The sequence below is a fragment of the Bombina bombina genome, chromosome 4 (genome assembly GCF_027579735.1).
Source record: "Bombina bombina isolate aBomBom1 chromosome 4, aBomBom1.pri, whole genome shotgun sequence".
In the NCBI taxonomy this organism is placed as follows: Eukaryota; Metazoa; Chordata; class Amphibia; order Anura; family Bombinatoridae; genus Bombina; species Bombina bombina.
The window spans coordinates 664,380,824-664,403,822 of NC_069502.1; the positions used below are offsets into that span (position 1 = coordinate 664,380,824).

General features: G+C 40.0%; 1 protein-coding gene across 1 annotated transcript in view; it reads left to right on the forward strand.

Moving 5' to 3' along the window:
• TBC1D32 (TBC1 domain family member 32) overlaps nt 1-22,999 on the forward strand; it is a 695,824-nt gene that overhangs the window by 42,191 nt on the left and 630,634 nt on the right. Inside the window, exon 3 of the mRNA XM_053710787.1 lies at nt 5,583-5,744. Within this exon, the coding sequence (XP_053566762.1) occupies nt 5,583-5,744 (162 nt within the window). The remainder of the gene's footprint in view (nt 1-5,582; nt 5,745-22,999) is intronic.

Genomic DNA, 22,999 nt, shown 5'->3' on the forward strand with positions numbered 1-22,999 from the left:
TTTTTTCTCTAACATCACTTCTACAATTGATAGATTTCTAAAGCTGTTCTCCACAGTAGTTATGAAGAGCTTTGATGCACACATTTGCAGGAGAACTGTCTTTCCACTATAGGAGAAAATAAATTATACATTTTTAACTAGTTAAATGAATGAGGCGTACTATAGGAAATACGACTAAAACAAGCTAGTTTAAACCCTTATTTTTTTGCGCTTGTGCACCATGGAGAACGGGAGCAGAATAGGAGAATTTTAGAGTCGAATTTGTCCTATTTATTTTAGGCGCATGTTATCCTTTTTTAAAGTTGACAAAGTAGATTTTACTTTAGAGTACCATGTTCACATTAATGGTGTTAAATAGTGTAATGCAAATTTTCTTTTTCATACTAAAAGTGTAAGTTACAATTCATTTGAATATTTACTAGTGCTGCACACTTTTCATAGTTTATTAAAGTGAAGGTCCATTTTGATGAATTAGTGACCGGTTTTTAATAAACCTATTAAAAACAAGGGCACTTTAATTAATCAAAATTGACATTTCACTGTTTTCTTCAAAAACTTACCTTTTAATCCTGGCAGCCGCTCCAGCACTTCCTCCGCCCGTCGCAAGCCGTCTTCGCGGGTCCAAAATGACGAATCCGACTTCCTCCAATCAAAGCGTTGCATCAGGCCAAGATTCCCCCGGGGGGAAGCTGTGATTTGAGGAAGCCTGATTTGTCATTTCTGACGTCTGCAGAGGCTTCCGACGGCCGGGGAAATCGCTGGAGCGGCATTCAGGATTAAAAGGTAAGTTTTTGAAGAAAACAGTGAAATGTCAATTTTGATGAATTAAAGTGCCCTTGTTTTTAATAGGTTTATTAAAAACCGGGCACTAATTCATCAAAATGGACCTTCACTTTAAAGTTAATTTATGGCCACTTCCAATTTCCCTGCTATTTAGTATTTGGCTGAGAACGGACATTTAGAGCCAGATGACAAGTGAAGCGCAAATGTTTGTGCCTGAGCGATAAATGGTCTATCGCGGGTGTTTGCGCTCGTTGGGCTTACTGCTGGTAGTACGAGTTGAAAGTAAACACGATCGATTGAGCGCAATGATTGATTGATTACCGTGACTTCAGAGCTCTGGGTAATTGTTTTGTGAAACATAAAAGTTGCACCTTAACCCTATCACGTTGACACTTTTAAGGACCATTATAGTGGTAAACTCACTAGTGACGCTGAAAAGCTATGTGTTTAACCTCTGTTTTGCTGTTTCATACTGGACACTGACACTGAGACAAAAAAATAAATACAATTCACAAATAAAACAAATAAAATGATACAGCATCTGGCATACAACCATAACCTAGTTAATTTATACCAAAAGCTGTAAAATGAAAGAAGATGCTCTAAAACTAACACAACTACTGGGTCATGTGACTAACACTGCTGATTTGGATCATCAGCAGTTTCTGCTTGCGACCAGCAGTTCTCTGCGGGACCCATGAGGTACTTTAAACCGCACAAATGGGGTTAAACACCCAGTTAAACGCATAACTTTGCAGCATCACTAGTGATTAAATGACTGGCTCTAACAAATTAGAGCATGTTATTTTATTAATATAATGGCCCCATAAATATCATGAGCTGCAACTGTTTCTAGGTTCAATATATTTTAGTGTGAGCTCTGATAAATGTGATAAATGTTTTGGGATAATGAATGAGATTTAAGTCTGTGACCCTCATTACATGAGCCAGGTGTTCTGTTGTCATTGCTATCACAATTCCTATAATTCCTATAATTCCTCTAATACTTCTGTTCCATACTGTTGTCACACTACAAATTAGACACAAATTTGTAATGCACCCTCCGTTTCTATAGCACTATACATGGTACAATGAATAAAGACACGTCAGGAAAAGGCAGACCTGGAAAGAAGGATTGCAGTGTTCTGTTACTTAGTTTCTCAACCTGTGGTACGTGTACCCATAGGGGGGTACTTAGGGCATTGGCAAGGGGTACTACAGGGATTGTTCTTCATTGTTTTTTTCCTGATAGCTATTGCAAATATTACATAATCAAAGAATGCTGTGTTTCTCATATCTACCCTTGATCACTCCTAACAGGGCAGAGTGTAATTCCCTGCCTAGGTTGGACCACTTCTCAATCACGGATTCACCTCAAATTGGTAAAACCTTAGATTCTGGCTTGAGACAAGTCACAGATAAATGTGCCACTGTGAAATAGGTAGAGTGCATCATACTAAAGTATGCTGCAATAAAACATAACAGAAAAACTGTGTATTAAATGGTTATTAAAAATATATAGATGGTACCATCAATATTACTTACCTCATCATGCAGAAAATAGTTTATTTTCCTTTGATACAAGCTTATGGAATCAAGTAATACACATGATTTCCATTTTTTGCTCATGTAAAAGATTAATAATATTTGTGCTACAGTTCGGGTACATAGGAAACAACTGTATGCCTAAGGGGTACTTGCTACAAAAAGGTTGAGAGACACTGTTCTGTTCTATAGAAAGCTTACAATCTAAGTGTGTAGGGTAATACCTTTGAGAATGGTGCTCTTATGATAAGGCAGTTGTAATAGAAAAGACAATCAAGGGGATGATACAGGCTTAAAGGGCCATTAAACCCCAAACTTTTCTTTCACGATTCAGATAGAGACTACAACATTCCAATTTACTTCTATTATCTAATTTGCTGCAAACTTTAGATATCCTTTATTAAAGAAACAGCAATGCACATTGGTGAGCCAATCACATGAGGCATCTATGTGCAGCTACCAATCAGAAGCTACTGAGCCTATCTAGATATGCTTTTCAGGAAAGAATATCAAGAAAATGAAGCAAATTAGATAATTGAAGTAAATTAGAAAGTTGTTTAAAATGGTATTCTCTATCTAAATCATGAAAGAAAAAATTGGGGTTTAATGTCCCTTTAATATCCATATTTAGAGCACATGTTGTTAGATTTTAGGCTGAGACGATGAAAGATAATTAAAAGAACGTATAAGTCACCATTGACTCTCTGAGAAAGAACAGTGTTTGAATGAGCTAGACAGGGCAAATGCAATTAAAAACAGGGATATCTTTACTAGAAGCATTTTTATATATATATACTGTAAAAATTCTTCTGTCCAAAACCGACATCAGCCCACACATTTGAATTGTGACTATTATGTCCTTTACTAGCCCTATACCTGAGATATTAAAGGGACATGAAACCCAAATTGTTTGTTTCATAATTCACATACAGCATATAATTTTAAACAACTTTTCAATTTACTTGTATCATACAATTTGCTTAATTTTCTTGGTACCCTTTGTTAAAGGAGCAGAATGAAGTACTGGAAGCTGGCTAAACACAATAGGTGAACCAATGACAAGAAGCATAAATGTGCATCCACAAAATAGCAGCTAGCTCCCAATAGTGCATTGTTGCTCCTGATCCTACCTAGGTATGGTTTTCAACAAAGGGTAGCAAGAAAAAAAAGAAAGTTAGATAATAGAAGATGTTTAAAACTGTACACTCTCTCTGAATCCTGAAAGAAAAAAACAGGTTTCATATCCCTTTTAATGTAAAATGTAGTATAAAAAACTAAAGAGAGATTAAACACTAAATACATTCTAGATATAAATAGGCTTTTAAAGGAGAGATTAGTATAAGAATAATATCCAGATTTTTTAAAATTAGATGTTTAAATGTTTAAAAAAAAAAAGTGTGAAATTTTGAACTCCATAATGTAATAGGAACCACCATGTTGTAACCTAGATTTATTAATGTATAAAAAATGTAATCTTATATCAACTGCTGGAACCAGTTAGGGATAGTTATAAATGTATTACTTGAGTAACGATCTCAACTTGTTTAATGTCTTTTTAAAATGAATATTACTATTTTAGAGATTACCAAAAATATTGATAACATTATTGGTTTTATTAAAGGGACATTAAACGGCTAGGTACAACAACAGTAGCCTGGTTACTACTCACCAGCTCTCATTAAAGCTGTTCTATTATTTTAACTCATTAAGGAATCTAGAGCTTCACTAACTGATACTTATAAGGGGTTAAAATAATATAATTACGTTTAAGACAACTGCAGGCACAGAAGGAAAACAATAGCATGGTGAAGAATAACCATTCTATTGTAGTTGTACTCAGTAGTTTAATGTCCCTTTAAATAATTATAACTGACATAACTTGGATCTAGATCTTTCTGTAGTACTTATAACCTTATAAACTTCTAGCATTTCTATTTGGGTTACTAGTAGAGATGTGCAGTGAAGAAAATGTAATTTCGGACCAAATTTTCATTTCAAATATTCAAGGAAATTTGTTCCTTGCACTGTTAGGTTTTCGTTTAGATTAAAACAAAACAAAAATCACATTTTCGTTAAACATTTACATTCGATTTCATTAAAACCAATGTAAATGTTTATAAGCTACATACTTACCTTAACACACTCTGGAGAGCGCACTAACCTGATCCTCTTCGCGCTAGAGCCCTATCTGCGCTAACAGGAGGCTTAGTAGTTCTGCTCCCAGGACCTGTACTAAAGTTAGTGTAGGTCCTGGGTCTCGAGCAAGCTAAGCCTCCTGTTAGCGCAGCCGGGGACCTGGTAAGAGTGGGATCAGGTTAGTGCGCTTTCCAGAGAGCATGAAGGTAAGTATTAAAAGTACAGTCTACTCCTAGAATGTTTGTTTAAAAAGATAGATAATCTCTTTATTCCCCATTCCCCATTTTTTCATAACCAACACTGTTATATTAATATACGTTTTACCTGTCTGGTTACCTTGTATCTAAATCTCTTTGCAGATCGCCCCCTTATTTCAGGGTTTTTTTTTTGACAGACTTTCATTTTAGCCAATCAGTGCTAACACATAAATAACTCCACAGTAGTGAGCACACATGAAATAGTGCTGTCTAGCTGTAAAAAAACTGTCACGATGCACTGAGATAAGAGGCAGTCTTCAAAGGCTTAGAAATTAGCATATGAGCCTACCTAGGTTTAGCTTTCAACAAAGAATAACAAGATAACAAAGCATTATTGATGATAAAAGTAAAAGTGGTTTAAAATTGCATGCCCTTCATGATTTATGAAAGTTTAATTTTGACTAGACTTGCCTTTAAGCCTTGAAAATCAATTTAAAGAAAACAAATACTGACAAATTTCTTCAGTATTTTTTCATTTTCTTTAAATTTCGTTGGTGCATTCATTCGGATATTAATTCTCATTTACGAAACGGAAATCTGATTTTCAGTACGAATGTACATTAGTTCGAAAACGAATGCGCATCTGCAGTTACCAGTCTCACTAATCTAGTTTGACAACATTTTATAAACATCTTTGAGTCACTTCAGCAAATGCACCAGTAGATGTCACTGTTAGCTCAAATGACTGTTCTTTAAACTTGGTTTATAGAAAATACCGTTTTATTCACTGACCTTTGCAGTAGAATGTTAAAATGTAGTATATGTTTCTGTTTATATCAGAGACAACTGTTAATATTAGATAAGTATTGTTTGCTTAACCCATTGCTTGAATCCTATTAAATTGTTTCATATTTCTTTTAGCTATGAACTTGTTAAGTACCTCAGACATTACATTAAAAACTCCATGGGATCTGTCATTGAAGAGGAAACAGAGAAATGTACACTTGCTCAAAGCCAAGGAGAGGTATCAGGGTTTGACACTCTTGTGCAACACGTCACCAGAAGGACGCGTGAATCAAAAGAGTAAGTTGCTTTTACAGCATGTTGCAAATTTCTCTGTGAACAATTATTCATGTCTTACTGCTTAAAAAACAAATCTCTGGAACGCCTGAAAACAGAATAGATAAAACATTGTGATCATTGTTTAATTCAAACTGAGAATGTCTGATATTTAATACATATTTGGTGACCATGGAATTGTTAATCTACATTTTTCTGGATGCTAGTTTAAAGGGATAGTAAACCCAATTTTCTCTTGTAAGGTGTATCCAGTCCACGGATTCATCCTTTACTTGTGGGATATTCTCCTTCCTAACAGGAAGTGGCAAAGAGAGCACACAGCAGAGCTGTCCATATAGCTCGACCTCTGGCTCCATCCCCCAGTCATTCTCTTTGCCGGCTCTAAGCAATAGGGTCCCTATCGGAAGGGTAAAGTTTGTTATTTTAAATGGTACCGGTGTGTACTGTTTACTCTCCAGCAGAAAAGAGATGAAGATTTCTGCAGAGAGGAAGATGATTTTAGCATGTTGTAACTAAAATCCACTGCTGTTCCCACACAGGACTGAGGAGTACAAGAAAACGTCAGTTGGGGGGAACGGTTTGCAGGTTAGGCTGCAATAAGGTATGTTCAGTCATTTATTTCTAGGCAAGACTGTGATAATGCTAGAAAAGGACTGATAAGATCCCCATGAGGGAAGGGTAAGCTTTATTCAGAGACTACGTATGGAAATTCAAGCTTACATAACAGGGCTAATTTATGCTGGTTGACACTTTTTTATGGCAAGTTGACACTTTTTTATGGCAAACGGTTTTTACTAAGAAATTTCAAAAAGTTTGGTGCATTTTTCACTGTTTTGGAAAATTGTGTGCCTTTTTTATCTCTTAAAGGCAAAGTAACGTTTTTTTGCAAAGTGTGTTTTTGCTTGATTAAAGTGATTTCTAAGCCTGTTTGTCTCACTACTAGTCTGTTAAACATGTCTGACACCAAGGAAAATCCTTGTTCAATGTGTTTAGAAGCCATGGTGGGACCCCCTCTCAAAATGTGTCCCACTTGTATTGATATGTCTATACACTTTAAAGACCATATTGTTGCACTTAAAAATGTGGCCCAAGATGATTCTCAGACAGAAGGTAATGAGGTTAGCCCGTTGACCTCTCCCCAAGTGTCACAACCAGTTACGCCCGCTCAAGCGACGCCTAGCACCTCTAGCGCGTCTAACTCTTTTACCTTACAAGACTTGGCGGCAGTTATGGATAATACCCTCTCAGTATTTTTATCTAAGCTGCCCGTGTTACCTGCAAAGCGTGATAGCTCTGTTTTAAGAACAGATTATGAGCATTCTGATGCCTTAGTAGCCGTATCCGATATACACTCACAATGCTCTGAAATGGGGGCGAGGGATGTGCTGTCTGAGGGAGAAATTTCCGATTCGGGAAAGGTTGCTCCTCAGACAGACTCTGATACGTTGGCTTTTAAATTTAAACTAGAACACCTCCGCTTATTGCTCAGGGAGGTATTAGTTACTCTGGATGACTGTGACCCTTTGGTGGTTCCAGAGAAATTGTGTAAAATGGACAAGTACCTAGAAGTTCCTGTTTACACTGATGTGTTCCCGGTCCCTAAGAGGATCGCGGATATAGTAACTAGGGAGTGGGATAGACCAGGTATTCCGTTTGTCCCCCCTCCTGTTTTTAAGAAAATGTTCCCCATACCTGACACCACGCGGGACTCGTGGCAGACGGTCCCTAAGGTGGAGGGGGCTGTTTCTTCACTTGATAAACGCACAACCATACCAATTGAGGACAGTTGTGCTTTTAAAGACCCTATGGATAAAAAATTAGAGGGTTTACTTAAGAAAATCTTTGTTCATCAAGGTTTTCTTCTCCAACCTATAGCGTGCATTGTTCCTGTAACCACTGCAGCTGCTTTCTGGTTCGAGGAGCTGGAAGATGCGCTCCAGATGGAGACCTCATATGAGGACATTATGGACAGAATTAAGGCTCTTAAGCTGGCTAATTCTTTTATCACAGATGCCGCTTTCCAACTAGCTAAGTTAGCGGCAAAGAATTCAGGTTTCGCCATTCTGGCGCGCAGGGCGCTATGGCTAAAGTCCTGGTCGGCCGATGTGTCGTCAAAATCCAAACTACTGAACATCCCTTTCAAAGGAAAGACCCTTTTCGGGCCTGAATTGAAAGAGATTATCTCAGAAATCAGGACAAGTCCTTTAAGACAAAGAACAAACAAAATAATTTTCGTTCCTTTCAAAATTTCAGGAGCGGTCTCGCTTCATCCGCCCCTGCTGCAAAGCAAGAGGGTAACACTTCACAACCCAGGGCAGCCTGGAAACCTTACCAGGGCTGGAACAAGGGTAAACAGTCCAAGAAGCCTGAAGCTGCCTCCAAGACAGCATGAAGGGGTAGCCCCCGATCCGGGACCGGATCTAGTGGGGGGCAGACTCTCTCTCTTCGCTCGAGACGTACACGATCCTTGGGCCTTAGAGATTGTATCCCAGGGATATCTTCTAGAATTCAAGGACTCCCCTCCAAGGGAAAGGTTCCACATTTCTCGTCTGTCTACAGACCAGACAAAGAAAGAGGCGTTCTTACGCTGCGTAGAAGACCTACATACAATGGGAGCGATCCACCCAGTTCCAATTGTGGATCAAGGGCTGGGTTTTTACTCAAACCTGTTTGTGGTTCCCAAAAAAGAAGGAACTTTCAGACCAATCCTGGATCTCAAAATTCTAAACAAATTCCTCAGAGTCCCATCATTCAAGATGGAGACCATTCGGACAATATTACCAATGATCCAGGAGGGTCAATTTATGGCTGCCGTGGATCTAAAGGATGCGTATCTGCATATTCCTATCCACAAATATCATCACCAGTTCCTCAGGTTCGCCTTTCTAGACAAGCATTATCAGTTCGTGGCTCTTCCTTTCGGGTTGGCCACTGCTCCCAGAATTTCCACAAAGGTGCTAAGGTCCCTTCTGGCGGTTCTAAGACCGCGGGGCATAGCAGTGGCGCCTTACCTAGACGACATCTTAATTCAGGCGTCGACTTTCCAAAGAGCCAAGTTTCACACGGAAATTGTATTGGCCTTTCTGAGGTCTCACTGGTGGAAGGTGAACATCAAAAAGAGTTCTCTCTCCCCCCTGACAAGAGTTCCATTCCTAGGAACCCTAATAGACTCGGTAGAAATGAAAATATTTCTGACGGAGGTCAGAAAGTTAAAACTCTTAACTACTTGCCGAGCTCTTCATTCCATTCCTTGGCCGTCTGTAGCTCAGTGCATGGAGACAATCGGACTAATGGTAGCGGCAATGGACGTAGTCCCTTTTGCACGGATACACCTCAGACCACTGCAACTATGCATGCTCAAACAGTGGAATGGGGATTATGCAGATTTGTCTCCTCAAATACATTTGGACCAGGGGACCAGAGATTCTCTTCTCTGGTGGTTGTCTCAGGATCACCTGTCTCAGGGAATGTGATTCCGCAGACCAGAGTGGATCATTGTAACGACCGACGCCAGTCTGTTGGGCTGGGGTGCTGTTTGGGACTCCCTGAAAGCTCAGGGCTTATGGTCTCGGGAAGGAGCTCTTCTCCCGATAAACATTCTGGAACTGAGGGCGATATTCAATGCTCTTCAGGCATGGCCTCAGCTAGCTGCGGCCAAATTCATCAGATTTCAGTCGGACAATATCACGACTGTAGCTTACATCAACCATCAAGGGGGAACAAGGAGTCTCCTAGCAATGATGGAAGTAGCCAAAATAATCAGGTGGGCGGAGGTTCACTCTTGCCACCTCTCAGCAATTCACATCCCAGGAGTAGACAACTGGGAAGCGGATTTTCTAAGTCGTCAGACTTTTCATCCGGGGGAGTGGGAACTCCACCCGGAGGTATTTGCCCATCTGACTCGGCTATGGGGCACTCCAGAATTGGATCTGATGGCGTCCCGTCAGAATGCCAAACTTCCTCTTTATGTGTCCAGGTCCCGGGATCCCCAGGCAGTGTTGATAGATGCTCTAGCAGCACCTTGGTCCTTCAATCTGGCCTATGTGTTTCCACCGTTTCCTCTCCTTCCTCGTCTGGTTGCCAGAATAAAGCAGGAGAGGGCGTGGGTGATTCTAATAGCACCTGCGTGGCCACGCAGGACTTGGTATGCAGACCTAGTGGACATGTCATCCGTTCCACCATGGACTCTGCCAATGAGGCAGGACCTTCTACTTCAAGGTCCTTTCAAACATCCAAATCTAATTTCTCTGCGTCTGACTGCTTGGAGATTAAACGCCTAATTCTATCTAAGCGTGGTTTCTCTAAGTCGGTTATCGATACCCTGATTCAGGCTAGAAAGCCTGTCACCAGGAAAATCTACCATAAGATTTGGCGAAAATATATTTGTTGGTGCGAATCCAAGGGTTACTCATGGAGTAAGATTAGGATTCCCAGGATATTGTCCTTTCTCCAAGAAGGATTGGAGAAAGGATTATCAGCTAGTTCCTTAAAAGGACAGATATCTGATTTGTCTATTCTTTCACACAAACTTCTGGCAGAGGTACCAGACGTTCAAGCGTTTAATCAGGCTTTAGTCAGAATTAAGCCTGTTTATACACCGGTGGCTCCGCCATGGAGTCTGAATTTAGTTCTTTCAGTTCTGCAAGGGTTTCCGTTTGAACCTTTACATTCCATAGATATTAAACTTTTATCTTGGAAAGTTTTGTTTTTGGTAGCTATCTCTTCTGCTCAAAGATTTTCAGAGTTATGTGCTTTACAGTGTGACTCACCTTACTTGGTGTTCCACGCAGATAAGGTAGTTTTGCGTACCAAACCCGGTTTTCTTCCTAAGGTTGTGTCTAATAAGAATATTAACCAGGAAATTGTTGTTCCTTCTCTGTGTCCTAATCCTTCTTCGAAGAAGGAACGTCTGTTACACAATCTTGATGTGGTTCGTGCTTTAAAGTTCTATTTACAAGCAACTAAGGATTTCAGACAAACAACTTCATTGTTTGTCATCTATTCTGGTAAGAGGAGAGGTCAGAAGGCGACTGCTACCTCTCTTTCCTTTTGACTGAAAAGCATCATTCGTCTGGCCTATGAGACTGCTGGCCAGCAGCCTCCTGAAACAATTACTGCTCATTCTACCAGAGCAGTGGCTTCCACATGGGCTTTTAAAAATGAGGCTTCTGTTGAACAGATTTGTAAGGCAGCGACTTGGTCTTCGCTGCATACTTTTTCCAAATTTTACAAATTCGATACTTTTGCTTCTTCGGAGGCTATTTTTGGGAGAAAGGTTTTACAAGCAGTGGTGCCTTCCGTTTAAGGTACCTGTCTTGTTTCCTCCCTTCATCCGTGTCCTAAAGCTTTGGTATTGGTATCCCACAAGTAAAGGATGAATCCGTGGACTGGATACACCTTACAAGAGAAAACAGAATTTATGCTTACCTGATAAATTACTTTCTCTTGTGGTGTATCCAGTCCACGGCCCGCCCTGGCTCTTAGTCAGGTAGATTTTTAGTCTAAACTACAGTCACCACTGCACCCTATGGTTTCTCCTTTTTCTTCCTAACCTCCGGTCGAATGACTGGGGGGTGGAGCTAGAGGGGGAGCTATATGGACAGCTCTGCTGTGTGCTCTCTTTGCCACTTCCTATTAGGAAGGAGAGTATCCCACAAGTAAAGGATGAATCCGTGGACTGGATACACCACAAAAGAAAGTAATTTATCAGGTAAGCATAAATTCTGTTTTTTTCTTTCATGATTCAGATAGAGCAGCAATTTTAAGCAACTTTCTAATTTACTCCTATTATCAATTTGTATTCATTCTCTTGCTATCTTTTTTTGAAAACCAAGAATGTAAAGCTTAGAAGCCGGCCCATGTTTGGTTCAGAACCTGGGTTTCGCTTGCTGATCGGTGGCTAAATGTAGCCACCAATCAGCAAGTGCTATCCAGGGTGCTGAACCAAAAATGGGCCGGCACCTTAGCTTAGATTGCTGCTATTTCAAATAAAAATAGCAAGAGAATGAAGAAAAATGGATAACAGGAGTAAATTAGAAATTTGCTTAAAATGGCTGCTCTATATGAATCATGAAATAAAATAATGTGGGTTTACTATCCTTTTAAGCTTAGGTTAAAATAATGGCAATGTTTTAATTTATGTGTTTTTGACAAATAATTATTATAAGTACACATTTCTAACTGAGAGGTTACCAGTTGTTTGTTAGCGTGAAATAAAGGGTAGAACACATAGCTGGATAAAAATGGATCAGAACAAAACGATGCATTGGACAACAGATAGCAGAAGAGAGAGGTATACTGACATAGGAAGTATAAAAACAGCTGGAGCAAGAGTCATTAACGGGACAAACCCTAGATTTTTCTTTACATAAATGTTTTGTAGATGATCCATTTATATAGCCCATCTGGTAGTGTTTTTGTAACAATGTATAGTTTTGCTTATTTTATTTTTTAAAAACATTGTGCTGATTTTCACTCTCTTAACCAAGCCCTAAAGTATTAGATGTATACATAAATTTACAGACTCCTGCTGGCTCCTCTTTGTTATCTGTTTTTTTCATATGCGGGGGAGGGGAGTGTCTTCTCTTCCTGGTTTCTCAGCCCCTTTTACTGGGTGTCTCAACCTAACCTCATCAACAGTGTTAAACTGGGAGCTTCTAAGTACGTTTTTAAAACGTTTTATACTGGATTTTTAGATCAGTATCTGTGCATATTATTTAAAGTAGTGTCTATTACATGCAGTTATGTGAAATTAATGTATACTGTCCCTTTAAGTGGCAGTAGGAGTAATAGGATTAAATAAACCAGTTAGAGAGAGGTTGCAAGCCATTAGCAAGCTAGATACAGGAAGAAGCAAAAGACAGCTAATATATTAGCTAACATGATCAGTATATAATAGCTATGGGATAGGCAACACATACTGCAACAGCTACATTTGTGCAAAAGTAAAACACATAGATAGTGGATATATAAAAAGGTGTTTAACATACCATTATTATTATTATTGAGAAGCATGACTTTTGTTACTAATCTTTTTATCATATTGAGCCATAAAGTCTACACATGCATATTTTTAAAAATATATTACAAATTGATTCATTGCCAATAAATATATATTCTACATAGATATAGATAAAATCACTTTATACCTATGCTACGTTTTTTTCTGGATGTGTTCTTTCTTAAGAGTTAACTCCATAGCCTTTTTTTTTTTTTTTTAAGGGATCTGAAACCCAATCATTCTGTTGATATCCTTTGCTGAAGGAACAACATTGCACTACTGAGAGTTGAAAACTTGTAGTCAGCCAATCACAAGAGTCAAATGTGTGTGAGCACCAATCACCAGGTAGCTCCACTATTGTAGGATATGTACATATTCTTTTTCAACAATGGATAACAAGAGAACTATGTACATTTAAAAATAGAAGTGAATTTAAAAGGGTCTTAAAATGGCATTAAAGTATTTTTAATATATATATATATATATATATATATATATATATACAAAATAAATATTTATGTTCAGTGTTCACCTCCATGTTAGAAATATTTAAATATCCAATTAGAATTAAACCATCTAATTAATATGAAAAGCCGGTGAAACAAAAATATATAGCAGTTTAGTTTATATCACAAACATCATAGCATTTTTTTCTTTTTAGAAATGTAGTGCTTTTATAAGAACAGCTATGATTGCTAATAGTACAGCGAGACCTTTAATCATTTTCTTGTAAGCTGGGAATACATTTGTGACTGGAAGCTAATTATTTATCATGAAAATCTTAGATGTGCTACTGAGCAGTTCTTAGAAAAGCTATTTGAAGGCTGATCTAGATTTGGCATTGACTTTTGCAAGTAGGCGTAAGTTTTTGATCCACTAATTCAAATGTTTTAACTGGATGTGAACAAGTTGTTTATTTTTAGGAATATAAAGGTTTCATCACAATACTTCAGAAAAGCTTATCAAATGATTATCAACAGAAAAAAACCCATTAAAGGGACATTAAACACTAAGCAAAAACTAGATAGAATGATGCATTCAAAGAAACGTTTAGTCTGAGAATAACATGAAGATATACGCCTAGGTGTTGAGTTCTGCGTTAGCCTTAAAAAGCAGTGTTAAGGGGTCCTAACGCTGCTTTTTAACGCCCGCTGGTATTACGAGTATGGCAGGTACAGGTGTACCGCTCACTTTTCTTCCGCGACTCGAGGCTACCGCAAATCCCCTTACGTCAATTGCGTATCCTATCTTTTTAATGGGATTTGCCTAACGCCGGTATTACGAGTCTTGGAAGAAGTGAGCGGTACAGCCTCTACCTCCAAGACTCCTACCGCATTTAAAAGTCAGTAGTTAAGAGTTATATGGGCTAACGCCGGAACATAAAGCTCTTAACTACAGTGCTACAAAGTACACTAACACCCATAAACTACCTATTAACCCCTAAACCGAGGCACCCCACATCGCAAACACTATAATAAAATTACTTAACCCCTAATCTGCCGACCGGACATCGCCGACACCTACATTATAGCTATGAACCCCTAATCTGCTGTCTCTAACATCGCCGACACCTATATTATATTTATTAACCCCTAATCTGCCCTCCCCAACGTCGCCGCCACCTACCTACACTTATTAACCCCTAATCTGCCGACCGGACATTGCCGCCACTATAATAAATGTATTAACCCCTAAACCGCTGCAATCCCGCCTCGCAAACACTATAATAAATTTTATTCTCCCCTAATCTGCCGCCCCCAACGTCGCCGCTACTATAATAAAGTTATTAACCCCTAAACCTAAGTCTAACCCTAACACCCCCCTAAGTTAAAACAGAATTTATGCTTACCTGATAAATTACTTTCTCCAACGGTGTGTCCGGTCCACGGCATCATCCATTACTTGTGGGATATTCTCCTCCCCCACAGGGAAAGGCAAGGAGAGCACACAGCAAGAGCTGTCCATATAGTCCCTCCCAGGCTCCGCCCCCCCAGTCATTCGACCGACGGTTAGGAGAAAAAAAGGAGAAACTATAGGGTGCCGTGGTGACTGTAGTGTATAGAGAGAGAAATTTTTCAAACCTGATTAAAAAACCAGGGCGGGCCGTGGACCGGACACACCGTTGGAGAAAGTAATTTATCAGGTAAGCATAAATTCTGTTTTCTCCAACATTGGTGTGTCCGGTCCACGGCATCATCCATTACTTGTGGGAACCAATACCAAAGCTTTAGGACACGGATGAAGGGAGGGAGCAAATCAGGTTACCTAAACAGAAGGCACCACGGCTTGCAAAACCTTTCTCCCAAAAATAGCCTCCGAAGAAGCAAAAGTAACAAATTTGTAGAATTTGGCAAAAGTGTGCAGAGAAGACCAAGTCGCTGCCTTACATATCTGATCAACAGAAGCCTCGTTCTTGAAGGCCCATGTGGAAGCCACAGCCCTAGTAGAGTGAGCTGTGATTCGTTCAGGAGGCTGCCGTCCGGCAGTCTCATAAGTCAATCGGATAATGCTTTTCAGCCAGAAAGAAAGAAAGAGAGGTAGCAGTAGCTTTTTGTCCTCTCCTCTTACCAGAATAAACAACAAACATAGAAGAAGTTTGTCTGAAATCCTTTGTTGCTTCTAAATAGAATTTTAAAGCACGGACTACATCTAAATTGTGTAACAAACGTTCCTTCTTTGAAACTGGATTCAGACACAAAGAAGGGACAACTATTTCCTGGTTAATATTCTTGTTGGAAACAACTTTAGGAAGAAAACCAGGCTTGATACGCAAAACAACCTTATCTGAATGGAACACCAGATAGGGTGGATCACACTGCAAAGCAGATAGTTCAGAAAATCTTCTAGCAGAAGAAATAGCAACCAAAAACAGAACTTTCCAAGATAGTAACTTGATATCTATGGAATGTAAGGGTTCAAATGGAACCCCTTGAAGAACTGAAAAAACTAAATTTTGACTCCAGGGAGGAGTCAAAGGTCTGTAAACAGGCTTGATTCTGACCAAAGCCTGTACAAAAGCTTGTACATCTGGCACAGCTGCCAGTCGTTTGTGTAACAAGACAGATAAAGCAGAAATATGTCCCTTTAGAGAACTCGCTGACAATCCCTTATCCAAACCTTCTTGGAGAAAGGAGAGGATCCTGGCAATTTTAATCCATGAGAATCCCTTGGATTCACACCAACAGATATATCTTTTCCATATTTTATGGTAAATCCTTCTAGTCACAGGATTTCTGGCTTGGACCAGAGTATCTATCACTGAATCTGAAAACCTGCGCTTGGATAAAATCAAGCGTTCAATTTCCAAGCAGTCAGCTGGAGAGAAACTAGATTTGGATGTTCGAATAGACCTTGTACTAGAAGATCCTGTCTCAAAGGTAGTTTCCCTGGTGGAGCCGATGACATATTCACCAGGTCTGCATACCAAGTCCTGCATGGCCATGCCGGAGCTATCAGAATCACCAAGGCCTTCTCCTGTTTGATCCTGGCTATTTCAAGCCTGGGAAGGAGAGGGAACGGTGGAAACGCATAAGCTAGGTTGAACGACCAAGGCGTCACTAATGCATCCACTAGAGTCACCTTGGGATCCCTGGATCTGGACCCGTAGCAAGGAACCTTGAAATTCTGACGAGACGCCATCAGATCCATGTCTGGTATGCCCCATAATTGAGTCAACTGGGCAAAAAACCTCCGGGTGGAGTTCCCACTCCCCCGGATGGAAAGTCTGACGACTCAGATAATCCGCCTCCCAGTTGTCTACTCCTGGGATGTGAATTGCAGATAGATGGCAGGAGTGATCCTCCGCCCATTTGATGATCTTGGATACCTCTCTCATCGCCAAGGAACTCTTTGTTCCTCCCTGATGGTTGATGTAAACTACAGTCGTCATGTTGTTTGACTGGAATCTTATGAATCCGGCCTTCGCTAGTTGAGGCCAAGCCCGGAGAGCATTGAATATCGCTCTCAGTTCCAGGATGTTTATCGGGATAAGAGACTGTTCCCGAGACCATAGACCCTGAGCTTTCAGGGAATACCAGACCGCGCCCCAGCCTAATAGACTGGCGTCGGTCGTGACAATGACCCACTCTGGTCTGCGGAAACTCATTCCCTGAGACAGGTGATCCTGTGACAACCACCAACGGAGTGAGTCTCTGGTCATCTGGTCTACTTGAATCTTTGGAGACAAGTCTGTATAGTCCCCATTCCACTGCTTGAGCATGCACAGTTATAATGGTCTTAGATGAATTCGAGCAAAAGGAACTATGTCCATTGCTGCAACCATCAACCCTACTACTTCCATGCACTGAGCTATGGAAGGCTGTAGAATAGAGTGAAGAACTTGACAAGCGTTTAGAAGCTTTGACTTTCTGACTTTTGTCAGGAAGATCTTCATTTTTAAAGAATCTATTATCGTTCCCAAGAAGGGAACTCTTGTCGACGGAGACAGGGAACTCTTTTCTACGTTCACCTTCCACCCGTGAGATCTGAGAAAGGCTAGAACAATGTCTGTATGAGCCTTTGCTTTGGAAAGAGACGACGTTTGGATTAGAATGTCGTCCAGATAAGGTGCCACTGCAATACCCCTTGGTCTTAGAACCGCTAGAAGGGACCCTAGCACCTTTGTGAAAATCCTTGGATGATCTTTGTGGATAGGAATATGTAGATACGCATCCTTTGAATCCACGCTAGTCATAAATTGACCCTCCTGGATTGAAGGTAAAATTGTTCGAATGGTTTCCATTTTGAACGATGGAACTCTGAGAAATTTGTTTAGAATTTTTAAATCCAGAATTGGTCTGAAAGTTCCCTCTTTTTTTTTTTTTTTTTTTGGGAACTACAAACAGATTTGAGTAAAACCCCTGACCTTGTTCCACAGATGGAACTGGGTGTATCACTCCCATCTTTAACAGGTCTTCTACACAATGTAAGAATGCCTGTCCCTTTATTTGGTTTGAAGATAAGTGAGACATGTGGAACCTTCCCCTTGAGGGTAGTTCCTTGAATTCCAGAAGAAAACCCTGAGAGACTATTTCTAGTGCATAGGGATCTAAACATCTCTTGCCCAAGCCTGAGCAAAGAGAGAGAGTCTGCCCCCTACAAGATCCGGTCCCGGATCGGGGTCTACCCCTTCATGCTGTTTTGGTAGCAGCAGCAGGCTTCTTGGCCTGTTTACCCTTGTTCCAGCCTTGCATTGATTTCCAAGCTGGTTTAGTCTGGGAAGCGTTACCCTCTTGTCTAGAGGCTGCCGAGTTGGATGCCGTTCAGTTCCTGAAATTGCAAAAGGAACGAAAATTGGACTTATTCTTAGCCTTGAAAGGTTTATCTTGTGGGAGGGCATGGCCCTTTCCCCCCGAGATGTTTGAAATAATCTCTTTCAATTCTGGCCCAAAAAGGGTCTTACCTTTGAAGGGGATATTAAGCAATTTTGTCTTGGAAGATACATCCGCCGACCTAGACTTTAGCCAGAGCGCTCTGCGCGCCACAATTGGAAACCCTGAATTTTTCGCCGCTAACCTCGCTAACTGCAAAGCGGCGTCTAAAATAAAGGAATTAGCTAACTTAAGTGCGTGAATTCTGTCCATGACTTCCTCATACAGAGTCTCCCTACTGAGCGACTTTTCCAGTTCCTCAAACCAGAACCACGCCGCTGTAGTGACAGGAATAATGCACGAAATAGGTTGAAGGAGGTAACTTTGCTGTACAAAAATCTTTTTAAGCAAACCCTCTAATTTTTTATCCATAGGATCTTTGAAAGCACAATTGTCCTCAATAGGAATGGTCGTGTGCTTGGCTAGAGTAGAAACCGCCCCCTCGACCTTAGGGACTGTTTGCCATGTGTCCTTCCTGGGGTCGACCATAGGGAACAATTTCTTAAATATAGGAGGAGGGACAAAAGGTATGCCTGGCTTCTCCCACTCCTTATACACTATGTCCGCCACCCGTTTAGGTATCGGAAAAGCATCAGGGTGCACCGGGACCTCAAGGAACTTGTCCATCTTGCACAAATTTTTCTGGGATGACCAGATTGTCACAATCATCCACAGTAGATAGCACCTCCTTAAGTAATGCGCGGAGATACTCTAATTTAAATTTAAATGTCACAAAATCAGGTTCTGCCTGCTGAGAAACTCTTCCTATCAGAAATTTCCCCATCTGACAAACCCTCCCTCACTGCCACTTCAGATTGGTGTGAGGGTATGACAGAAAAATTATCAGCGCTCTCCTGCTCTACAGTGTTTAAAACAGAGCAATCGCGCTTTCTCTGAAATGCTGGCATTTTGGATAAAATATTAGCTATGGAGTTATCCATTACTGCCGTCAATCGCTGCATAGTAACAAGCATTGGCGCGCTAGAAGTACTAGGGGTCGCCTGCGCAGGCATAACTGGTATAGACACAGAAGGAGATAATGTAGAACTATGTCTACTTCCTTCAGGAATCATCCTGGGCAACTTTACAATTTGTGACAGTACTGTCCTTACTTTGTTTGGACGCTATGGCACAATTATCACACATATTTGAAGGGGGAACCACATTGGCTACCATACATACAGAAACATGATCTATCTGAAGGTACAGACATGTTAAACAGGCTTAAACTGGTTAATAAAGCACAAAAACCGTTTTAAAACAAAACCGTTACTGTCTCTTTAAATGTTAAACAGGGCACACTTTATTACTGAATATGTGAAAAACTATGAAGGAATTATCCAATCTTTACCAAATTTTCACCACAGTGTCTTAATGCATTCAAAGTATTGCACCCCAATTTTCAAGCTGTTAACCCTTAAAATGTTGAAACCGGAGCCGTTTACAATTTTAACCCCCTTACAGTCCCAGCCACAGCCTTTGCTGCGACTTCACCAATCCCAGGGGGTATATGATACCAAATGAAGCCTTCTAGGAACGTTTTTAGTGGATTCCAGACCCTCACACATGCAGCTGCATGTACTGTACTCAAAAGAAACTGTGCAGTAATGGCACGAAAATGAGGCTCTGCCTACTACAGAGAAAGGCCCTTCCTGACTGGGAAGGTGTCTTAACAAGTGCCTGGAGCTAAAAACGTTCCCCAATGTTATAAAAGTGTGAAATTCAACTTCAAACTGCATATAATACTTAAATAAAGCAATCGATTTAGCCCCTAAAAGTGTCTACCAGTTTATAGCCCATAATAAGCCCTTTATTCTGTTTGAGACTAAGAAAATGGCTTACCGATCCCCATGAGGGAAAAAAAGACAGCCTTCCAGCATTACACAGTCTTGTTAGAAAAATGGCTAGTCATACCTTGAGCAGAAAAGTCTGCCAACTGTTCCCCCCAACTGAAGTTATCTCATCTCAACAGTCCTGTGTGGGAACAGAAACTGATTTTAGTGACTGCTGCTAAAATCATAATCCTCTTTCAAACAGAACTCTTCATCTCTTTCTGTTTCAGAGTAAATAGTACATACCAGCACTATTTTAAAATAACAAACTCTTGATAGAAGAATAAAAAACTACAACTAAACACCACAAACTCCTCACCATCCCCGAGGAGATGCTACTTGTTCAGAGCGGCAAGGAGAATGACTGGGGGGGCGGAGCCTGGGAGGGACTATATGGACAGCTCTTGCTGTGTGCTCTCCTTGCCTTTCCCTGTGGGGGAGGAGAATATCCCACAAGTAATGGATGATGCCGTGGACCGGACACACCAATGTTGGAGAAATATAATTTAAAGAAATCTAAATAAATTTACTATAATTAAATTAATTATTCCTATTTAAAAATAAATACCTATAAAATAAACCCTAATATAGCTACAATATAACTATTAGTTACATTGTAGCTATTTTAGGATTTATATTTATTTTACAGGAAACTTTGTATTTATTTTAACTAGGTACAATAGCTTTTAAATAGTTAAAGGGACACTGAAGCCAAAAAAATCTTTTGTGATTCAGGTAGAGCATGCAATTTTAATCAACTTTCTAATTTACTCCTATTATCAAATTGTCTTCATTTTCTTGGTATGTTTATTTGAAAAGCAAGAATGTAAGTTTAGATGCTGGCCCATTTTAGGTGAACAACCTGGGTTGTCCTTGCTGATTGGACAGCACCTTTAAACAAGTGCTGTCCATGGTTCTGAACCCACAATTTGCTGGCTCCTTAGCTGAGATGCCATCTTTTCAAATAAAGATTGCAAGAGAATGAAGAAAAATTGATAATAGAAGTAAATTAGAAAGTTGCTTACAATTACATGCTCTATCTGAATCATGAAAGAAAAAAATTGGGTTCAGTGTTCCTTTAATAACTATTTAATAGCTACCTAGTTAAAATAATTACAAAATGACCTGTAAAATAAATCCTAACCTAAGTTACAAATACACCTAACACTACACTATCAATAAATTAATTAAATAAATTACCTACAATGATCTAAACTAAAATACAATTAAATAAACTAAACTATATTACCAACAAAAAAAAAAATTACAAAAAAAAAATATATATATTACAAGAATTTTAATCTAATTACACCCATCGGTGCCCGGTTAGGTGAACACGGCTCAAGGTAGGGTGATCTTCAATGGGGTAGTGTTAGGTTTTATTAAGGGGAGATCGGGTGGGTTTTAGAGTAAGGGTGTGTGAGTGGTGGGTTGTAATGTTGGGGGGGGGGTCTTGTATTTTATTTTACAGGTAAAAGAGCTAATTACTTTGGGGCTGGTAAAAGAACTGATTACTCTTGTAATTTAGTATAGGGTAGGGAATTTTATTATTTTGGGGGGCTTTTTTATTTTATTAGGGGGCTTAAGTGTAGGTAGGTGGCGGCGACGTTGGGGGGGGGGACAGATTAGGGGTTAATAAATATAATATAGGTGTCAGTGATATTATGGACAGCAGATTAGGGGTTCATAGCTATAATGTAAGTGGCGGCGGTGTCCGGAGCGGCAGATTAGGGGTTAATAATATAATGTAGGTGTCAGCAATAGCGGGGGCAGCAGATTAGGGGTTAATAAGTGTAAGGTTAGGGGTGTCTAGACTGGGGTTCATGTTAGGGTGTTAGGTGTAGACTTAGAAAGTGTTTCCCCATAGGAAACAATGGGGCTGCGTTAGGAGCTGAACGCTGCTTTTTTGCAGGTGTTAGTTTTTTTTTCAGCCAGCTCAGCCCCATTGTATCCTATGGGGAAATCGTGCACAAGCACGTTTTTCCAGCTTACTGCTACCGTAGGCAACGCAAGTTTTTACCGAAAAAAATAAAAATCTAGGCGATAGTTTTTAAAGTTTCATTAGCTGTTTAAAGATTGGCAAAATAAGTGTAAAGTTTTGGGCCTAGATTTGGAGTTCGGCGGTAGCCGTCAAAACCAGCGTTAGAGGCTCCTAACGCTGGTTTTGGCCGCCCGCTGGTATTTGGAGTCAGTGATTAAAGGGTCTAACGCTCACTTTTCAGCCGCGACTTTTCCATACCGCAGATCCCCCTACGCCATTTGCGTAGCCTATCTTTTCAATGGGATCTTTCTAACGCTGGTATTTAGAGTCGTTTCTGAAGTGAGCGTTAGAGCTCTAACGACAAAATTCCAGCCGCCTGAAAAAAGCAGGAGTTAAGAGCTTTCTGGCTAACGCCGGTTCATAAAGCTCTTAACTACTGTACCCTAAAGTACACTAACACCCATAAACTACCTATGTACCCCTAAACCGAGCTCCCCCCACATCGCCGCCACTCGATTTAAAATTTTAACCCCTAATCTGCCGACCGCCACCTACGTTATACTTATGTACCCCTAATCTGCTGCCCCTAACACCGCCGACCCCTATATTATATTTATTAACCCCTAATCTGCCCCCCTCAACGTCGCCGACACCTGCCTACACTTATTAACCCCTAATCTGCCGAGCGGACCTGAGCGCTACTATAATAAAGTTATTAACCCCTAACCCGCCTCACTAACCCTATCATAAATAGTATTAACCCCTAATCTGCCCTCCCTAACATCGCCGACACCTACCTTCAATTATTAACCCCTAATCTGCCGAGCGGACCTCACCGCTACTATAATAAATGTATTAACCCCTAAAGCTAAGTCTAACCCTAACACTAACACCCCCCCTAAATTAAATATAATTTTAATCTAACGAAATAAATTAACTCTTATTAAATAACTTATTCCTATTTAAAGCTAAATACTTACCTGTAAAATAAATCCTAATATAGCTACAATATAAATTATAATTATATTATAGCTATTTTAGGATTAATATTTATTTTACAGGCAACTTTGTAATTA